The sequence below is a fragment of the Diadema antillarum genome, unplaced genomic scaffold (assembly GCF_040938485.1).
Source record: "Diadema antillarum isolate AM-2024a unplaced genomic scaffold, OU_Dant_1.0 scf00000113, whole genome shotgun sequence".
NCBI classification, from domain to species: Eukaryota; Metazoa; Echinodermata; class Echinoidea; order Diadematoida; family Diadematidae; genus Diadema; species Diadema antillarum.
In genome coordinates, this window is record NW_027271002.1 from 1,828,340 (window position 1) to 1,845,513 (window position 17,174).

Sequence of the window (17,174 nt, forward strand, 5' to 3'; positions counted from 1 at the left end):
TTCATCCGCAGATGGTAAATAATGCCTTTAAATGACTCAACATGAGATTTGGAGAAGGAGATGTTTAACCATTGGAAAATCAAAGGAAAACCAAATATTGCAAATTGTCACCTCTTCATTCCAAAAATACTGACACAATCCTGAAATGAGACCAAACAGGATCTTAAAAATCAGAAATTAAAGCAAAAGCTCACAGCAACAGACCATTATCTTGTATATGAATGGACACACACACAAAAAAACCATGGACTGTGTGGGCTGGTTTCTGTAGGAGTGACCAGGTTATCGGACAGGCTGGATGCCGTTTTGAAGGTTATGAACCATTAAAAGGTAATAGTAGTAGTAGTAGTAGTAGTAGTAGTAATGGTAATAATGATAATAATAATAATAATAATAATAATAATAATAATAATAATAATAGTAATAATAATAATAATAATGATAATAATGATGATAATTGGCAGTGCTTATATAGCGCACAACACATAGTGCATAATGTCCCTATGCGCTCAAAAAAATGGAAAGATCATACAAAAAACATACAATTCCAATTACAGTGATGGTACCGAGTTTCATGTTTGCTTACACTGTAAATAAATGCGTTTTCAAAACAGACTTGAATCTATTTATATCAGTGATTTGTATTAGATTCTTGGGGAGATTACTCCATAAGGTAGGGGATTAAAAGCAAACATTCGTTCTCCGTAAAATTTGGTTCTTCTGTTTGGAATAACAAATGAATATTTACTTTTTGAACGAAGGTTCCTCTCTAGTGTGTAGATTTGAAGTAGCTCTCTCAAAAATTGTGGAGCAAACATATAGAAACGTTCAAATGCTACTAGCAATATCCGACTGAATCCGACTTTTGACTGGAAGCTAGTGTAAGCTTTTTAAAACTGGTGAAATTTGTTCACGTTTCTTGATTTTCGATACTACTCGTGCAGCAGAGTTTGGGATTGATTGTAATGTCTGTATCTGTTTGACGGGCAATCCACAAAGCAATCCATTACAAAAATCAAGGTGGTACATAACGAAAGCATGAACTAAAGGTAAAGAGGAAACCCTGAACTCAAACCTGCAGTCATGCAGACTGCCCTATTAATTTGACCACTCTAATTGGAAGATCTCATCCTTGTCAAAAGGACATTCAATGTTTCTTCATGATCATACTCCAACTTGGAAAACGTGGACTTTGTCATTGTTGTCTTTAAAGTTAAATGTGCTCAGACCTGCATGACACTCGTCAACACAATTAAGTACCGATGGAAAGAAGAAGAGTTCTCCTTTCCTCACAGCCAACAACCATAGATGACAATTATGAAATGGTAGCCCTCTAACGTTGGATAACCATTTCTATCAAGCACTGACATTTTATATGTGACCCGATATAACAACAGGATCCGAAAGTCGCAGGAGGTCGATTTTCTGAAAATGACATGACATTATTTCCCTACTCTTCCACTTTAATTTCATAATCATAAAACATGACTCATAAAAGTACTCGGTTGCGGAGATATCAATGATTTTATGAGGGCATGTCGAGTGGTCTAAGAAATCAGCGTTTCATGAAAACCGACTCGAATTTTTAAGGTAAGACAGTTTTCATCTATTGACAATTGAAGGTTTGTTCCTAGAAACCTTGTGATGTTCATTCAAGCTTAGCGTCAGTGGTCTGTGCACGACCAATCAGTAATCAGGATGCCATGCACTGACCAATAAGATCACTCCCTCATGCTAGGGGCGGAGTCTAATTGCGGCGCTAAATCCCAAACTTAAGACACATTTCTGTTCCGTTGAAAGTCAGAAAATCAAGGCCCAGAAAAATGCTAAATTTCTTGCCTATTCCTTGATCATTTAGCTTCGAAATTTCGGCAGATGATAAACGAAACATTAGACTACAAACTCAAGTTAAAAACAGAAAGTCGAAGGTTTTGACCGATTTTAATAATCTGACTTCGAACTCGATTTTCTCGGCTCAGCCGTCAGCGACTTTTGGATCCTTTCGTCGTGGCGAGTCCTTCATCGGTAAAAGGTTATAGAAGTAATGATGACGACACACATAGAATAAAGACCAAAATCCAGTACTATATGAGAGCAGGCATTAGTAGATTTATGAGTCCCACCTATTAAATCTCTTCACCAGCGGCCTGTTGACTTTCCATATCATGAAATAATAAAAAAATCCATTCGACGTTTTCAGCTCCTCCCGATATCAATCTTGATGTGTTGTGAATTTTGGTGTTGTTGTTGTTGTTTTTTTTTCACGGACCTCAAGTCATTCCGACTGACACCACAATTATTCCTTGTTTGAAATATGGGTAGCAAGGTTTGATATGTAGCTCATATGTTCCTTGTGCCTATGTTCCTTGTGCCTAGCAGCGAGAAATTAATGATTACTTTAAATCTTCTTTGATTTTTTTCCATCTATTTCTGGCTATTTCTGTCAAATTTAAGTCATGCTGGCGCTAATCAAAACTAAATGGCAAAGATCGCCACCGGAAATGAATTTTGCCACATACTGACCAAGAATGAATAATTATGTACAACACCTAAAGAGTAATGACCACGATATGAATGAATAAAAAAACAACAACAACGTAAAGCCTTCACAGAGAACGTCAAAACATTTTCTTTTATCATAACTGAATAAAAAAAAAACTTCCACTTTTACACATCAACCGCTGCATCTAAGCATTTTGTTTTTATATCGTACATCCCTATCACATTCATAGTATTTACATCTCAGTAGCTTCACATATATGATTCAAAAGTGTGGATACTCAGTGAATACTGATATTTTCACAATTGTAAGCACAGAACAATCCTGGAAAAAAAATACCAGCACGACATCGAAAATTCCGCCCACCCGGCGATAGGCGGTTCTGCTCTAACGTCATAAACACCGCCCTCTCTCGAGCAATACTGATCAATGTCCAGGGCAAATTCTTGTCAGGCGTTGTGAAGCTTGTTTCAGCGAATAAACCAATCAACCCATTCAGAAAAAAAAAAAGAAATAGCGAGTACCGTTCAGTATGGACATTATGGATATTGGACAATCAGTCGAGTATAGTGACATAAATAGTTATCCCAGTTTCTACGTTCGTCTTTGATTGCGCTGAGTAACCCTCTCATGCGCATTTAACCTCTTAATACGTCGAAAATATTCCTACGACACTGCTACACTGTGCGCAATTCTTGTAGACGATGCAAATATTTTTGTTCTTCCCTTCCTTTGTCTCCACCTTTTTCTTTTGTTCGTCACGAACGTCTGTAAACGTCTCTCAAAAATAATGCGGATTTTTAGGAGATTAAAATTCACTCCGCTCCAACTTTCTCTTTTTCTCCTTTTTGCCTGACTTCACATGGGTCCCGTTGAGTTCTTGCTGTCATCCCGGGACGAAACGTCAACAACTTTCACGCTCATACTCATGGCGTTCCGTCCGCGCGTCGAACCCGTCAATCCGTCCGAGTTGTATTCGGTGGTGTGCGTCGTGGCTGTGGCGTACATGTACGCGCGCTTGATCTTCGGGTCCTCCCGCCGCGTGCAGCACGGAAGCTTACCGGCCAGCCAGTTTACAACGCGTATTCGCCTGTCAAGAAGAAATTGAGAAAGGTCTCTGCGATTGGCTATTGCTTTTTTGTTTGTTTACTTTTGTTTGTTTGTTCGGAAACAAGTTACAAGTTTTTTTCCCCCAAAGGTGGGCAGGTAAGTAGAGGAGGTTCAGTGATCAGAATAGCGAAGTGATAGGACATAATCTTTTTTATATATCATAAAGTGATGCAGCAGATTCTTATCAGATGATATGACCGGTCATTAGCGAAATATACTGACCGGTCAATAGCGCTTTCAAGTCGCAATGGTGACCGGACGAGATTTCATCGTTTTATCTACGCACGTTGATGGTTGACGCAAAATTGAAATACCTACTATATTGAAATTCTTTCGACTGGATTTAGAGTTGATGGTAATTTACCATCTGCTTCATCTGCTACATCATTTCATGAAACAAATAACGCACATCTTTTGTTGATGCATTAGTATACTAGGGAGCTTTAGATTTTTGCGACGGGGACGTTCAGAGGAAAAAAAAAAACCCACCATGTTCTGAGCATGAGCAAAAATGCGCGTCAAGTTGATCTATTTATAGCTTGCGTCGTCTGAGTTTTTCACTACGCGTTCTGGGCTATTTTTACGTCAGCTCAATTCATGGACTTAAAGAGCTACTTCATACATGCACCCATAATATGGGGGCGCCATTTTATTTATTCATTTATTTTCATACGTTGCGTCCCAGCGTAATCTAAAGTGACTTTTCAGCACGACGCAAGGGGAGAGGAGAATGTCAAGCTCAAGCGTCTTCTCAAACGTCCGCGCCGCAAATCTAAAGCTCCCTAATAACTTGAAACAGTTCAAACACCTTCGGCATTAGGCTCGGACATGTTGCACCGTTCAAAAGGTACCTTATGTGGGTAAAATGCTCTCACTGACGTGAGTTACTTGTATGCTATTTATTTAGTAGTTTATAATGAATAGATATGAAAATGAAATGGAAAAATGGGTATCACATTTAACCGGCATTAAAGAAGAAAAATACTCCGGTTCTGTATTGCACACATTTACAGACAGACACACACAGACACATACCATCACTCACATAATCATACATGATAAATACCCTATGATAACATTAAAAATGATAACTATGCAGACAAGAAAAAATTCAACGAAATAAAAGCAGAGTTTGGTTTCTAAACGTTTGGGTCTCCCCATAGCACGACATAATAAAAACTGTCAAGGAATACAATTCAAAGCCTCAATCTTAGGCCAAATATGATTACAGGTTCACTTTTATGTATCAAATCTGTATCAATTTAAACTATATTGTGGTGATGTACACATTTCACACAATCGTTGATTCTACAAACAATATTTATGATTGCTATAATGTAGATAATATTGATTTTGCAAGTTGATCAAAAGTAAAGGAATAAAAAAATCGCAATCAGTAAGCCAAGAGACGCACATTGATTTGTGAACTTTCAGATTTTGTTCTGAAACAGAAATATGGATAAAAATGGAAAACAATGTGTTAATTCCACCACTACGTGCCCCCTCTTTTCAGGGCGAAAAGCTGTTGCTCATACGTGCTACAACTTTTGTCTATTTTTGCCCTCTCTTTCTGGGCGTGATGTTGTTATTTGACTTTTGCTCTTTTCTTGTTTTGTTTTTCTTCGAGAAGAATGTTAAATTCTGCGTGGATGAGTATCTAAGGAGAAGTAATTGAGAAAGCTGGAGATCTGTACTGTAATTCAGTATATTTAGAGTAACATTACAACCCAAAGAAGAAAAATTAGGCTTCTAGGAAATTGGACTGTTTTGAAGGAAAAAAAAATAGTAAAACCTTTTGGCTTTCCGAAGCCCAAAGGAAAATTAGAATATGTTCCGAGATGCAGCGTATCATCATAAAGGAAATTCAGCAATGTTTCGCAGCAATATTTCGCTAGCTAGCGAAATAGCAAGATAGCATAAGAGTCGTAGAGCACAGTCCTTTCACCTTGTTCAACACAGTCAAACTGGTTTTGAAATATCTGGATATACAGGCAACACCACAGTAGCATAGTACGAAGAGAAATTGACATACAGGTATGATAGATACGGAAACCAACAGCCCATGGAGTGAAGAGTTGTTTCGTGCGTGTCTATACGAGTGCTTAAACGTTTCAAAATGGTACACCAAGTGTTACATACTACCTTAATTCTAAGCATACATTCGTGCTAAACATGCCGTAGATGAAGGGGTTGGTGGCGCTGTTCAGCGAGGGCAGGTTCTGAATGATGGGCGTGATCACCAGCGCTCTTTGGCTCTTACTGTCGATGACGCCAAACGCCTCGAGAGTGTAGAACAGCGAAAATGGAGCGAAGCAGCAGATGTACGCTGAACGAGACGGAGTAGAGATGTTATGTAATATTAGGATTACCATTCTTTGTACATTAAAGGGATCGTATGGTTTTGGTTGAGACCTAACGTCAGGTTTCATTTTTTTGTGAGATAATGAGAAACCTCTTTCGAAATATGGAAGAGCATGTAATTCCTACAGAGCTTAAAAGATATTGATGAAAATTGGTGTTGAAATGACTGAGATATCAAAAAACAGAGCGATCGTAATAAAAGTGGGACCCACCTTTTATGAGGAACGGGTTTTACTTTGTTTTTGGATGTCTTAGCCATTCCTAAACCGATTTCCATCTAATAAACTTTGAATTCCTCTTAAAATGGTATGCTCTGTATCATTTCATTACTGGTTTCTTCATATCTCGCAAAAAAAGTTAAAAGGCCAATCCTCATCTCCAGCAATGTTATGCCATCCCTAAACACTCAACCGTTTGCCTTGAAAACCGCTATTTATTTCTTATGTGTCACAAAAATGGAAAATCATCAAGAAATATTTAGGCAAGGTATTTTTTTTAAAGTGCAAATACTACAATATTCTTTAAGCAAGTTTCATTATCTGTAAGACTTGAAAGCAAACACTACACATTGAAGAGAGAATTTACAATTGATTATAGATTAATTTGAAGAAAAAAAATATATCAACATGGGAACAAAATTAATGATAAAATAAATAAATAAAGGGAAAAAATGAACATTCTCCTGAATGTTTTTCTTTCTGTTTTTCTAGTCCCCTTTGTATATCTGTCTCTCATTCTTCCAGTTCATTGTACTTTTTTGTTTTTGTTCTTGTGTGTGTGTTTTTTTTTTTCTTACCTAACACAATGCAGATTGTCATCTTGATGGTTTTAATCTTGGCCTTTGGAATCAGTCCGCGTGAGCTCGCCCGATGTTTCGGCATGTTACTGTTGCTGTCTTTCGACAAACCCTCGTACGCCACTGGAGAGGCGGTAACAGAATGAAACAAAATGAGATTTGCTTGTATTAGTGATGTATTCATATTTTGTATTAAAGCCATACCCCACCACGAGTCATAAAGCTCATAAACTTGTCGCAAGGCAAATAAAGCCCATGAGTCCGACGGTAGGTCCCCCCCCCAAAAAAAAAAAAAAGAAAAAAAGAAAAAAAGAAAGGCCAACAAGTAAAGCACTAGCAAACAAAGTCCAACAAGTTCGACACTAGGAAAAAAAAAAAAAAGACCACAAGACTGACATTACATCACGGGGTTTAATGTGTGGGTCTCGTGGGCCTTTTTTGCATAGTGTAGAACTAATGGGACTGGATTGCATAGTATCGGAATCATGAGCCTTATTTGCCTATAGTGTCGAAATCATGGGCTATGTATGATTCGTGAGATGTATGACTCTTGGATGTCGAAGTCGTGACTTGCACCCTTGTAATCACAGATGACTTTATTGATTGACCACCACTGTTACAACTTTTTTTCATAAGCTTGTCAATAATCCCCTTTCAAAACAGTCGCTTGGGAATTTAGGCAAGATGAAAATAATGCGATCTTAATATCAGCTAATGCAAATTTCCAAAATTAAAGATTTAGTTTTACATGATTGCTTTAGGGTGAAAGACTACTGACAAAAAATGGAAAATGGAAATATCCATATTTTGGAACATTTCATTTACAGGTATGAGGACATGACATAGTATTACGCTCAGAAACGAGGCCCTGATTTTGAAGAAAAATTACCCTCTGCGCAACACAAAATCTAGAAGACAAGAAAACTTTCACAGAAGTAAATAAAAAAAAAGCCACACAGTGTTTTGACAGTATTGATTGCCAAAGCTATCTACGAAAGAGATTTAGTCAAAATTAGAAAGACGAGTCAATAACGATCATCACGTTTTCATTTTCTATGAAATAATCGATTGATTGAAAATTGACTCTGTCTTTGACAAGCATTAATTGATTAGTCGCTCATCTTTATACAAACTGACGATTGTGTACACTGATAATCCATTCGTACCGTCTCTGTTTGAAGACTTGGTCCTCTTCACTTTCTGGGGCCCGCCCATTTTCTTGCTGCGTCTCCAGATGGTGACGATGATTGTGACGTAACAGAATGTGACGAGGATGAGGGGAATGTAGAAGAAGGACGAGATGACGTACATGGTGTAGAGCTTTGAAAGAAAAAAAAAAATCAAGCGAAATGATAATTAAAGAAGCTGCAGGCGATGATCTGTGGGGGCGCTGTGGCATAGTGGATAAGACTCCCGACTACCGATCGGAGGACCCGAGTTCAAATCCCGCCCTGTGCTTACGTCCTTGGGCAAGATGTTTTTAGCCACCATGTCCCTCCACAGTCTCGACCCAGGTGTATAAATGGGTACCTGGCAACGCTAGGGTAATAATAATGGCAGGGCCCTCTGGTAGAGAGCAGTGGCAACACTGAAGAGGCTACCCTGGGTAAATAAGACTGTGTTATTGTTATGTCAGTCACACTATCATTCACCAATGGTTGCTCTTCGATATCAACTTTTAAGAGATGTAATATTTGTCACCAACATAACCCTTATTGAAACATTCACTGTAGTATACTACATTAGGAAACATTTTTCTTTTCAAACAAAAAACAAGACGTTCATGAAATAGAATGAATACAAAATAGAAGAGGTAACTGTGCGTGGTGGCAAATCAGTTCCTTGAAAGTAAAAATAATAAGATAAACAAACATCACATTAAACGTTTGGTTCCAGACGGAACGTTGAGGAGTACCTTGAAGAAGAGAGGAAACGAGCACACAAGAAGCGCTAGCTCTACACAATCTCGCACTTTACACTACGGACCGTTCCATCAACGGGAGCTTCATTTGCCTGAAGAAACCAATAGACGAAGCGTCGCAACAAGTGACTTCATTTTCAGTGATTCAATAAAATTTAATGATGATGATGATGATGATGATGATGATGATGATGATTCAATATATTTGTATAGCGCCATATATCTGCTGTAGAAACATTCACAGGCGCAGACTCCTCCAAGAGAGTTAGCAATTGAATGCCTGGTGAAAAATATGAGTCTTGAGTAAGGCTTTGAAGTGCTTCAGTTTGTCAATTTCACGGAGAAAAGATGGGAGGGAGCTAAAACGATCTTGTACTTCGACTGGACGAATGAGAAGAATGTACAGCAGTCTACACAACAAACTGGTTTAAGTAGCCTATGTTGAGATCCATCTAAAGTAAGTTACAGAGCAGCGTACCTTGAATTTCCACCGTGCGTTGTCTTTGTATATTAGGGCCGGCCAGCAGGACATGACGGTCGTCTCTCCGTTCGGCGACTGCAGGGGGTCAACCTGAAACACTACGGCAGAGGTGATGCACAACAACCCGGGCAGTACCCATCCGCCAGCCGCCAGGACTGTAGAGCGCTTTCCTGTAGATGAGCGGGAAATGAAACGTGTCCGCTCAATCAGATATGACGACCACATTCAAACTTAATGTTTAGCTGATTAATGGAACAGTTTCGGTAAAAGGCTTTGTATCGGTATCAGTAAAAGGTCTGGTAGACTTCTCCATGCGTTTAACCACAAAACACTGACAAATTCAGAATATAGTGAAACAAGATGATAATCATTGTAATAGCTTTTCAACTGGATGATCTGATCGTATGTAGAATAACTGATCCCTATTTGCCCAGCCATCTGAACCACCCAGTGTTAAAAGTGTTCGAATGGAGCTATCTGATCGCGTATTAAACCGATTGCAAAGGCAGATACATGAATAACGATTAAACTAAACTAATGTATCACAATATATCTCCATTGCAATCAATGTTTGCAAATTTATTAGAGTACAGTTTACATCATAGAAAACCGTGGAAGTCAATGTAAATCTTTTATTTGGCTAACATGCATTTCCTAACTTACATCGGTTCTATGGAATTGATATTAGTCAAATAATGATAAACTGATGACTATCAAAAAAAAGAAAAGAAAAAAGAAATAAACAAGACAATATACTAACGCACACAAACTGAAATACAGCGATATGTATATTGAACATAATGGGGAAATAACACGATGTTTTATAAAATATGACTTACATGAAGAAAAAACAACAATGTTCCCTCAAACATCGTTACACCAGTGGCTTATAGTAATACACCGGCAATGCAACGTATGGAATCAAACGCACAAAAGAATTCCACCAATGGTATACACTGATATAAAAACAAAAAGACAATGAAAATTTTTCAAAACAATCAACCAACAACGCGCAGATCAATATCGCGCATGGATTATGGTTAGATATAATGTGCTTACAGTTCGTTATTCCGAAGGTTCGTTACAACGAAAATGAAATACGACTTGTTATCTCGATTGTTAATCAGAAAATGAAAAAAGTTCGTTATTCCTAAGGCCCGTTAACCTTCTTCATGTTCTTTTCATTTTCGGATTAATGAACCTTCCAAACAACAAACGGTTTTTTCATGTTCGGATAGAAAAACATTGCGAATGAAAAACAAAAACAAAACAAACTAAAACATCTTTTCTTGTTGCCTGATTAACGAATCTTCGGAATAGCGAACATCACCCGAATATGTTAGTGTACCAAAATCACCCATTAAAACTCACCACTACCTGTAAAATCCATTGGGTAAACGATGGCAAAATAACGGTCGAAACTCAGGGCAACAAGCTGATAAGACGAGGCAAGTATCACATAAGCCTGCGAAGAATTTCGATTAGTCGATGGAGAAAAGTGTGAATCGGAAAAAATCGGGGTTATGTTCAAATGGTTAAAACATTTCTTTTCAAGAACACTAAAAATAATCAACAAAGAAACAAACTCAATATATGAATGCATTGTACTACCAATTACATACTGCTGAGCAGTTACGTTATCAGAAGGAGTAACACACAACTTTGCTTGAAGATGAGTTTGAGGTTTGATTGCACGGATTAAGCACCATTTTTTTTTAATACTGTAACGTAAGTCCATCATCAGATATAACAAAGCAAAATCTTTCCGGAGATACCTTACTTGTTATGATTATAAGAAGGATTATTCTTGGAGTATGACAAAAATATTCCATATTTCCTTTTATTTTCTTTGTTTCTTAGCGGGTTCAATCGCATATATCTAAAATTAACAAAAAATGGAGTTAACTCCGTTTGCGATTGAACGCTTCAATTCCACATTTCTCAAGCAATTAAGAGCAAGTAGACAAAGCTATCGAACTATTCTATGGAAGATTGTGAAAAGTTATGATTTTGCAGCACTAAAGGGATAAAGAAACCAATGGAAGAATAGATTTATCTTTATCCATAATTTCAAAATTAGATGACCACTAACAAGAGTCATGCATACTCTCTGACCATATCTTAAAATTACCCCGGTCGAGTTTTAACATTGTTTGATAAATTCTTAAGATTGATAGTTACTCAATTAATGTGCATTTAGTTTTGTTTTTAATCCATTCATTTCTATACACAAGATGCTCTGTCTCGATTAAAATATGTATTTCTCAAAACTCTTCAATAGCCGTTGCGTGAGTGTTCCATCATCTTTCCACTTCTATGCCCGCTCCTTCCGATAATCAATTTCATCTCTAAAATCATCGGCCATCATCAGGTCACAATCTATACGATTCATATAATTATAGACTATCATTATTTCACTATGAGGAATATCATTAGCATAGGTTTTTATTATAGTGTCACAACTAGTGACATGACTTTTTAAAATAATATCTAGACAACCCCACATATTGTGAGTATGATATTTGGTATACAATTCATCAATATTTCATAACATCCTACGCCAGCGTAGGGTTATTGCAATAAACATCTGCTTGTCACGTTGAAAGCGCATCACCTGCTCTGAAACAACGTCATGATGGTCAATTATGGTAACACGTACCTACACCCACTCAAAAGCCGAGTACTTGTTATACGGCTTTGAATAACATATTATGGATCTCATAAAACATGCATTCATTTGAAAAAAAAAAGAAGAAAAGCATTGAAATCAAAATTATCCTTTTTAATGATATTTCCGTGTTCGCACTAAAAATAATTCATTAATTATGCATACCCTGCATGTCATGGATATTATGATGACCAACTAAACTGTAATATGAATTGTACAATGGTGACCAAGGAAACCTTTGATAGATAATAATACTATGGTCAGTAAGAATGGATTTTGAATAAAAAGTTTCCAAGTTTCAAAAAGGCATATTTTGGTGGGTTTTTTCGTTTGTTTTTTACTATAAAATATTATTTTGTAGTAAAAGTAAAGTACACGCCGAACGTGAATTTCCTTGCCCAAATTTCATGACGAAACGACCTGAATGTACTATAATTGTAACAACCCAATGGCAAAGACTACGCTTTTTATTTTATTGTTGAAATTGAAATGAATCCCATTTTATCGAAAAAAAAAAGCCCCTGGTGTGTTCGCCTACGCATACTTTCCGCTATTTTGGTGCCCAATGGAAAAGTAAAATGGGCAGATTATGTATACTGCGAAATCTGTGAGAGATGTACGAACCCCGGGCTGTACGAATGCAGGTTTATGTTTAGGGTTTGTGTTTAAGGTTTCTTTGAACATTAATGGTCAATAACTTCGACCATGGTCACGTTGTAGACAACTTGATAACTCCCACACAGGTCAACCCACACAGTCAATTTTTCTCTGTTCATATTTAACACAAAGCTCGCAGCAACAAACCATGTCTTAAATATATATAGAGAAAAATGGATAATGGTTAGACTTTGTGTGAGCAAACAAGCTATCGACAACGTGGACGTGTTGAAGGATATGGACCATAAAAAGTTAGTAGAAACCCTAAACACAAAGCTGCAGTCATGCAGGCTGGCCTGTTAATTTCATCACTTTCATTGCCTGACATCCTTTATTCAGTGAGACATCCATTGTTCCTTCACGATAACACCCAAACTTGGAAAAAGTGCACTCTGGCATTGTTGTCATTAAAGTTTACGTGCTCAGTCATGCATGACATTTGTCAACAAAATTAGGTATCAATGAAAAACGGAAGAGTTCTTCTTTCCACATAACTAAAATTGCGCTCTCCATAGCTGACAATTATGAAAAAACAGTCCTCCAAAGTTGGATTGGCTTTTTTTTTTCTTTTGATATGCACTGTATGCGGCTTTCCTTTGTCGTCAAGGAGTACTCTGGGTTTTATCGTGACGTCATAAAACAACGCTCAGCGGCCACGCATTGATTATAATACTGGCATGTTGATCGACGAAGAACGTAGATAATATAGTTCTAATATAAGGCACTGTGGAAGCCAACAAAACTAAATCGTTCATATGAATAAAAAGTGAGATTTGAAAAACGGTATTGACCAATAGATAAAAACAAATTACAAACAGAAAACTGTAACAAACTCTTGTTTTATCATTACTTTCATGTATCATCACATAATTATGCCTATAAGTATAAATATATATATGAAGAGTTTGTTCGCAAAAACCGATAAGTCCATTTTTGAATATTTTGAAGTGCGGTCTCTGTTATAATGTACAAAATAATACCTTTTAAATGATATATTGTTCACTACATATAAAGGTACAGTTTTGAAGTAATGGTCAAGAGAAGCAAAAATGTTCTTATTATTCTCTTTATTTTTCTTAATCTTTTATCGCAAATATCTCCATTTGGCAAATATGGACTTATCGGTTTTTGCGAACAAACTCTTCATATATATTAGATTATATTATATGTATTATGTATACATATGTGTGTGTATGTGTGTGCGTGTGTGCTAACATACGTTAAAGTTCGTATGTTTATATATAAACTATACAAATTGTATTGTTCTAAAACAAAAAAAACAAAAAAAATATTTATATTAAAGTTAATGTTGGAGGTTTGTTGTTACCTGTACGTATCTAAATAGCTTGCACGTTGCATCACCTCCAGTAAATTCTGGCGTTTGCCTATCGACAATATCCAGGCCGACGTTGAATATGCCAACACAAATATCTGGAAACAATTGAACAAAAAGGAACAGAGTTTTGCAAGAATACAGAAATTAGAGCCAACATATTTTGCTGCACTTAATAGCTCCATGGGCTAAGCACATTATAATTGCTGTCATGCACTTTTTTGTTTTTATTAAAAAAATAATATCGGTGGTCAAAGAATTAAATGGAATCAATCAAACTTACCATTTCTCGTTTAGCACCAACATTAGAGAGTAAAGGAATATGCATTTTTTTTTAAAAGAATAAACCACAGGTATCATTGTGTATACAGGTTGAAATTTTGAGAGTGTAGTTCTCTCGATTCTCAAATCTCGATTTATACAACCCTTTAAATTACGTAAAGATCATGATGAATGGAAGGGGGTGGGAGGAGAGGCTGCGCATGCGTGATATCACTCTCACGTTCATAAACTAAATAAAGAAAAGAACACGATTATGGTGGTTTTGTCACATTCGGTCTAGCCAGTGAAAGACGTATCGAAGTGACAGCATAATGCGCGCGGTTCTGGGTATGACGTCAACACTCCCCATAGTCCACATGGTTAACTATTTCTGTATCAATGAGCCACACACAAAACCTATGGGCAGAAAATCTCTGTGGCACCCAGAGGGTTTATATGCCTAGCCTGGCATGCGCAGTAGGGTATAGCTTACGGGGAGGGAAGCAAGCTCGACTGTCCTTTCATGACGGAATCTATGCGGTTACGAAGCTTGAGGGATACCATATAGGCTGCAAATAGTTATCATCTGAACGAGGTGGGTTTTCTTCTTCTACGCAACCACAGATAAACAAACAAACAAATATGTTATTCATCATCTAGCCGTCTACCATTGCCATTGAATGTCGACTGTCTGCATTATTCCTTCTCACCTGCCGCAGCTAGGTTGGTGACGAAAAAGTTCAACCTCGACTTCTTCTTCCGAACGAGCCAGATGGCGATTAGAACGATGATGTTTCCCGTGACGATGAGTGTGAAGAGGACCCAGAGTATGGCCAGCTGGATGTGCTGTACTCATCGAGACAGAATCGGAAACAAACACAGATGAACAAACAAGCAAACAAACAAACAAACAAACAAACAAACAAACAGATTAACAAACGATATAACAGCGGAACGGAGTGAATAAAGACATCGGTGTGGATTGCCATCTTGTAAGAAGATGAGAGACTTCTTTCGCAGATCTCTCGATGACATACTGATTGCACGCAGAATGACGAAACCATGCGAAATCCCCTGATTAACTGCTTTTCCATTTTGTGGAGATTAACAAAAGACGGAGTGTTTTTTTTTTTTTTTTGCTGCATCATGTGCATTTAAGGCGTCGTGTGGTTCTGTCATGATAAGAACACGGCTGAAGTTACATGTTACTACCATTATGACAGAATCAACAATACAAGATATGGGACGGTGTTGCATGCTTTTCTTCACTATTTCATTTTCATTTGAATGCAACGAGAGTCTGCCAAGAAATTTCACATCCGGTTATAATGTTTTTAAAGAGTTAGTCTGCTGTGTGTGATTCATTAACTTTGAAGAGATTAATATCAGATTCTTTAGCATTACTGCATTAAATCATACTTCTCAGAATCAATGAAACCCAGAAATTCACTAATGCTCTTAAAGACATCAGCAACTGGATAATTTTCTCCCACAAAATCTGAAATACTCGCTTCTCACAAAATAAAAACGGAACGGAAACAATGGGCTGAACAAGATAAGGACTGCTGTTTGTGCTCACTCATTCATCCTGAAGAAATTCCCTAAAAACAATATTGAATGTTTTTACACATTCATCATTTTGAAACAGAGATGTAAACATAGTATAATGGTATAGCAATCAACCACGGTAACAGAAGTTACAGGATTTTACCCAATCTCTTAAAAACATTCATTTTGTGATAACGGCTGCTGCAAAGTTTCAAAACTATTCGACTGCTCGTCAATGCTTCCGACAAACTTTGACCATTACCACTTGATATTCAACATCTGTAGCAATAGGTTTTATCTTTGCCAGCTGGTAGGACCATCTCATAGAATTTAAATTATGATTTTTTTTTTGTAGTTGTAGTTGTTCGGTATTCGTGTTCAAGATCTGCTATGACATTAGTTCTTCTTGATTGATTGGTTTGTTATAAATCGACAGTAGTTGGCGAGTCAAGCGACCTCTTTTCACTATCTTTTATTTCTGTAGGATCCAAATATCGATGCACTGCTAATATCTACAAATGTTTTTAAAGCTTTGCGTTTGAGAGATGAGATTCTTGTTTTTATGTTGTCGTTTAGTCTGATGGAGATCGATTTTTGTGGTTGGGAAAGTCTCTTATCTTTAAGCAACAAGAAATGGACATATACAATGATAGATACATGGATGATTATAACTTAAATTCAACGTAGTTATACAAAGATATCGCGTTGATATACAATTCATATATATATTGAACAACTTGCTACGAAAATATTCAGACAACTCATATTAGAAGCTTAAACATGAATATCTGTAGCATGGAACGTGTAAACATATGAATAGAAGGATCTGCCGCGCATGACATGTAGCGAAGTTAAACACATATTCATGTTTCACTGTCTCTTACGCCAAAAACCAAAAAAACTTTTAACGCGTTATTCTCCTTTTTCAACCTTTCCAGCTACATAAAAACAGGCCTGTTTACTAACACATTCAAATTTATGGATGTTGACGTAGTAGCGAGCTAATTCTACTAAACCTGAACCTCAAAACCACCCCTATTTCCGTACGTTAGTGTTGATGATACGTAGGGCAAACCTAGGGCAAGCTCGCAGGTGGTTAAAGGAGAACCATCGTTAGAAAGGCAGGGCCTGTCCATGAAATTTGAATATTTCAGTAAACGGGTCTATTGCGGCGTACTACATTTTTTTTTCTCTCACCTTATCGACGGAGAATCGGTCCACAAACCCATCATAATCTTCATCTGTGCCATTTGCCGAACTGTTATGAGTCAAGTTGTCCCATACGGTGGTCCACTGGCTGGGGGAGGGGGTTACTGATGACGTCATAATGGTACCCGCCAGGCTCACGCAGGGTGAAAATGGCAGTGGGCCCCAGCACTATGGAAGCCAAGCACCTATTATAGTAGAGATATATTATTTCCTTTGTTAATCGTTCCTTTTACATTATTTTGCAGCTGCAAATGAGTGGGCGACAAACAAGAGAGCAAAGAGATAAAGTTGAAGTTCAGAAACAAGTATGAATCTTGATTAATTTCCTG

General features: G+C 37.3%; 1 protein-coding gene across 1 annotated transcript; it reads right to left on the reverse strand.

Annotated features, from left to right (window-relative positions):
- Nucleotides 1–2,939: 2,939 nt before the first annotated feature.
- LOC139719682 (neuropeptide S receptor-like) lies at nt 2,940–16,962 on the reverse strand. Its single transcript, XM_071631081.1, has 9 exons — nt 16,834–16,962; nt 14,799–14,934; nt 13,822–13,925; nt 10,541–10,634; nt 9,167–9,339; nt 7,934–8,087; nt 6,768–6,890; nt 5,753–5,936; nt 2,940–3,590 (listed from the first exon to the last, which is right to left on the reverse strand). The coding sequence occupies exons 1-9, from the start codon at nt 16,960–16,962 to the stop codon at nt 3,359–3,361; spliced, it is 1,329 nt and encodes a 442-aa protein (XP_071487182.1). The 3' UTR covers nt 2,940–3,358.
- Between the last annotated feature and the right edge of the window lie 212 nt (nt 16,963–17,174).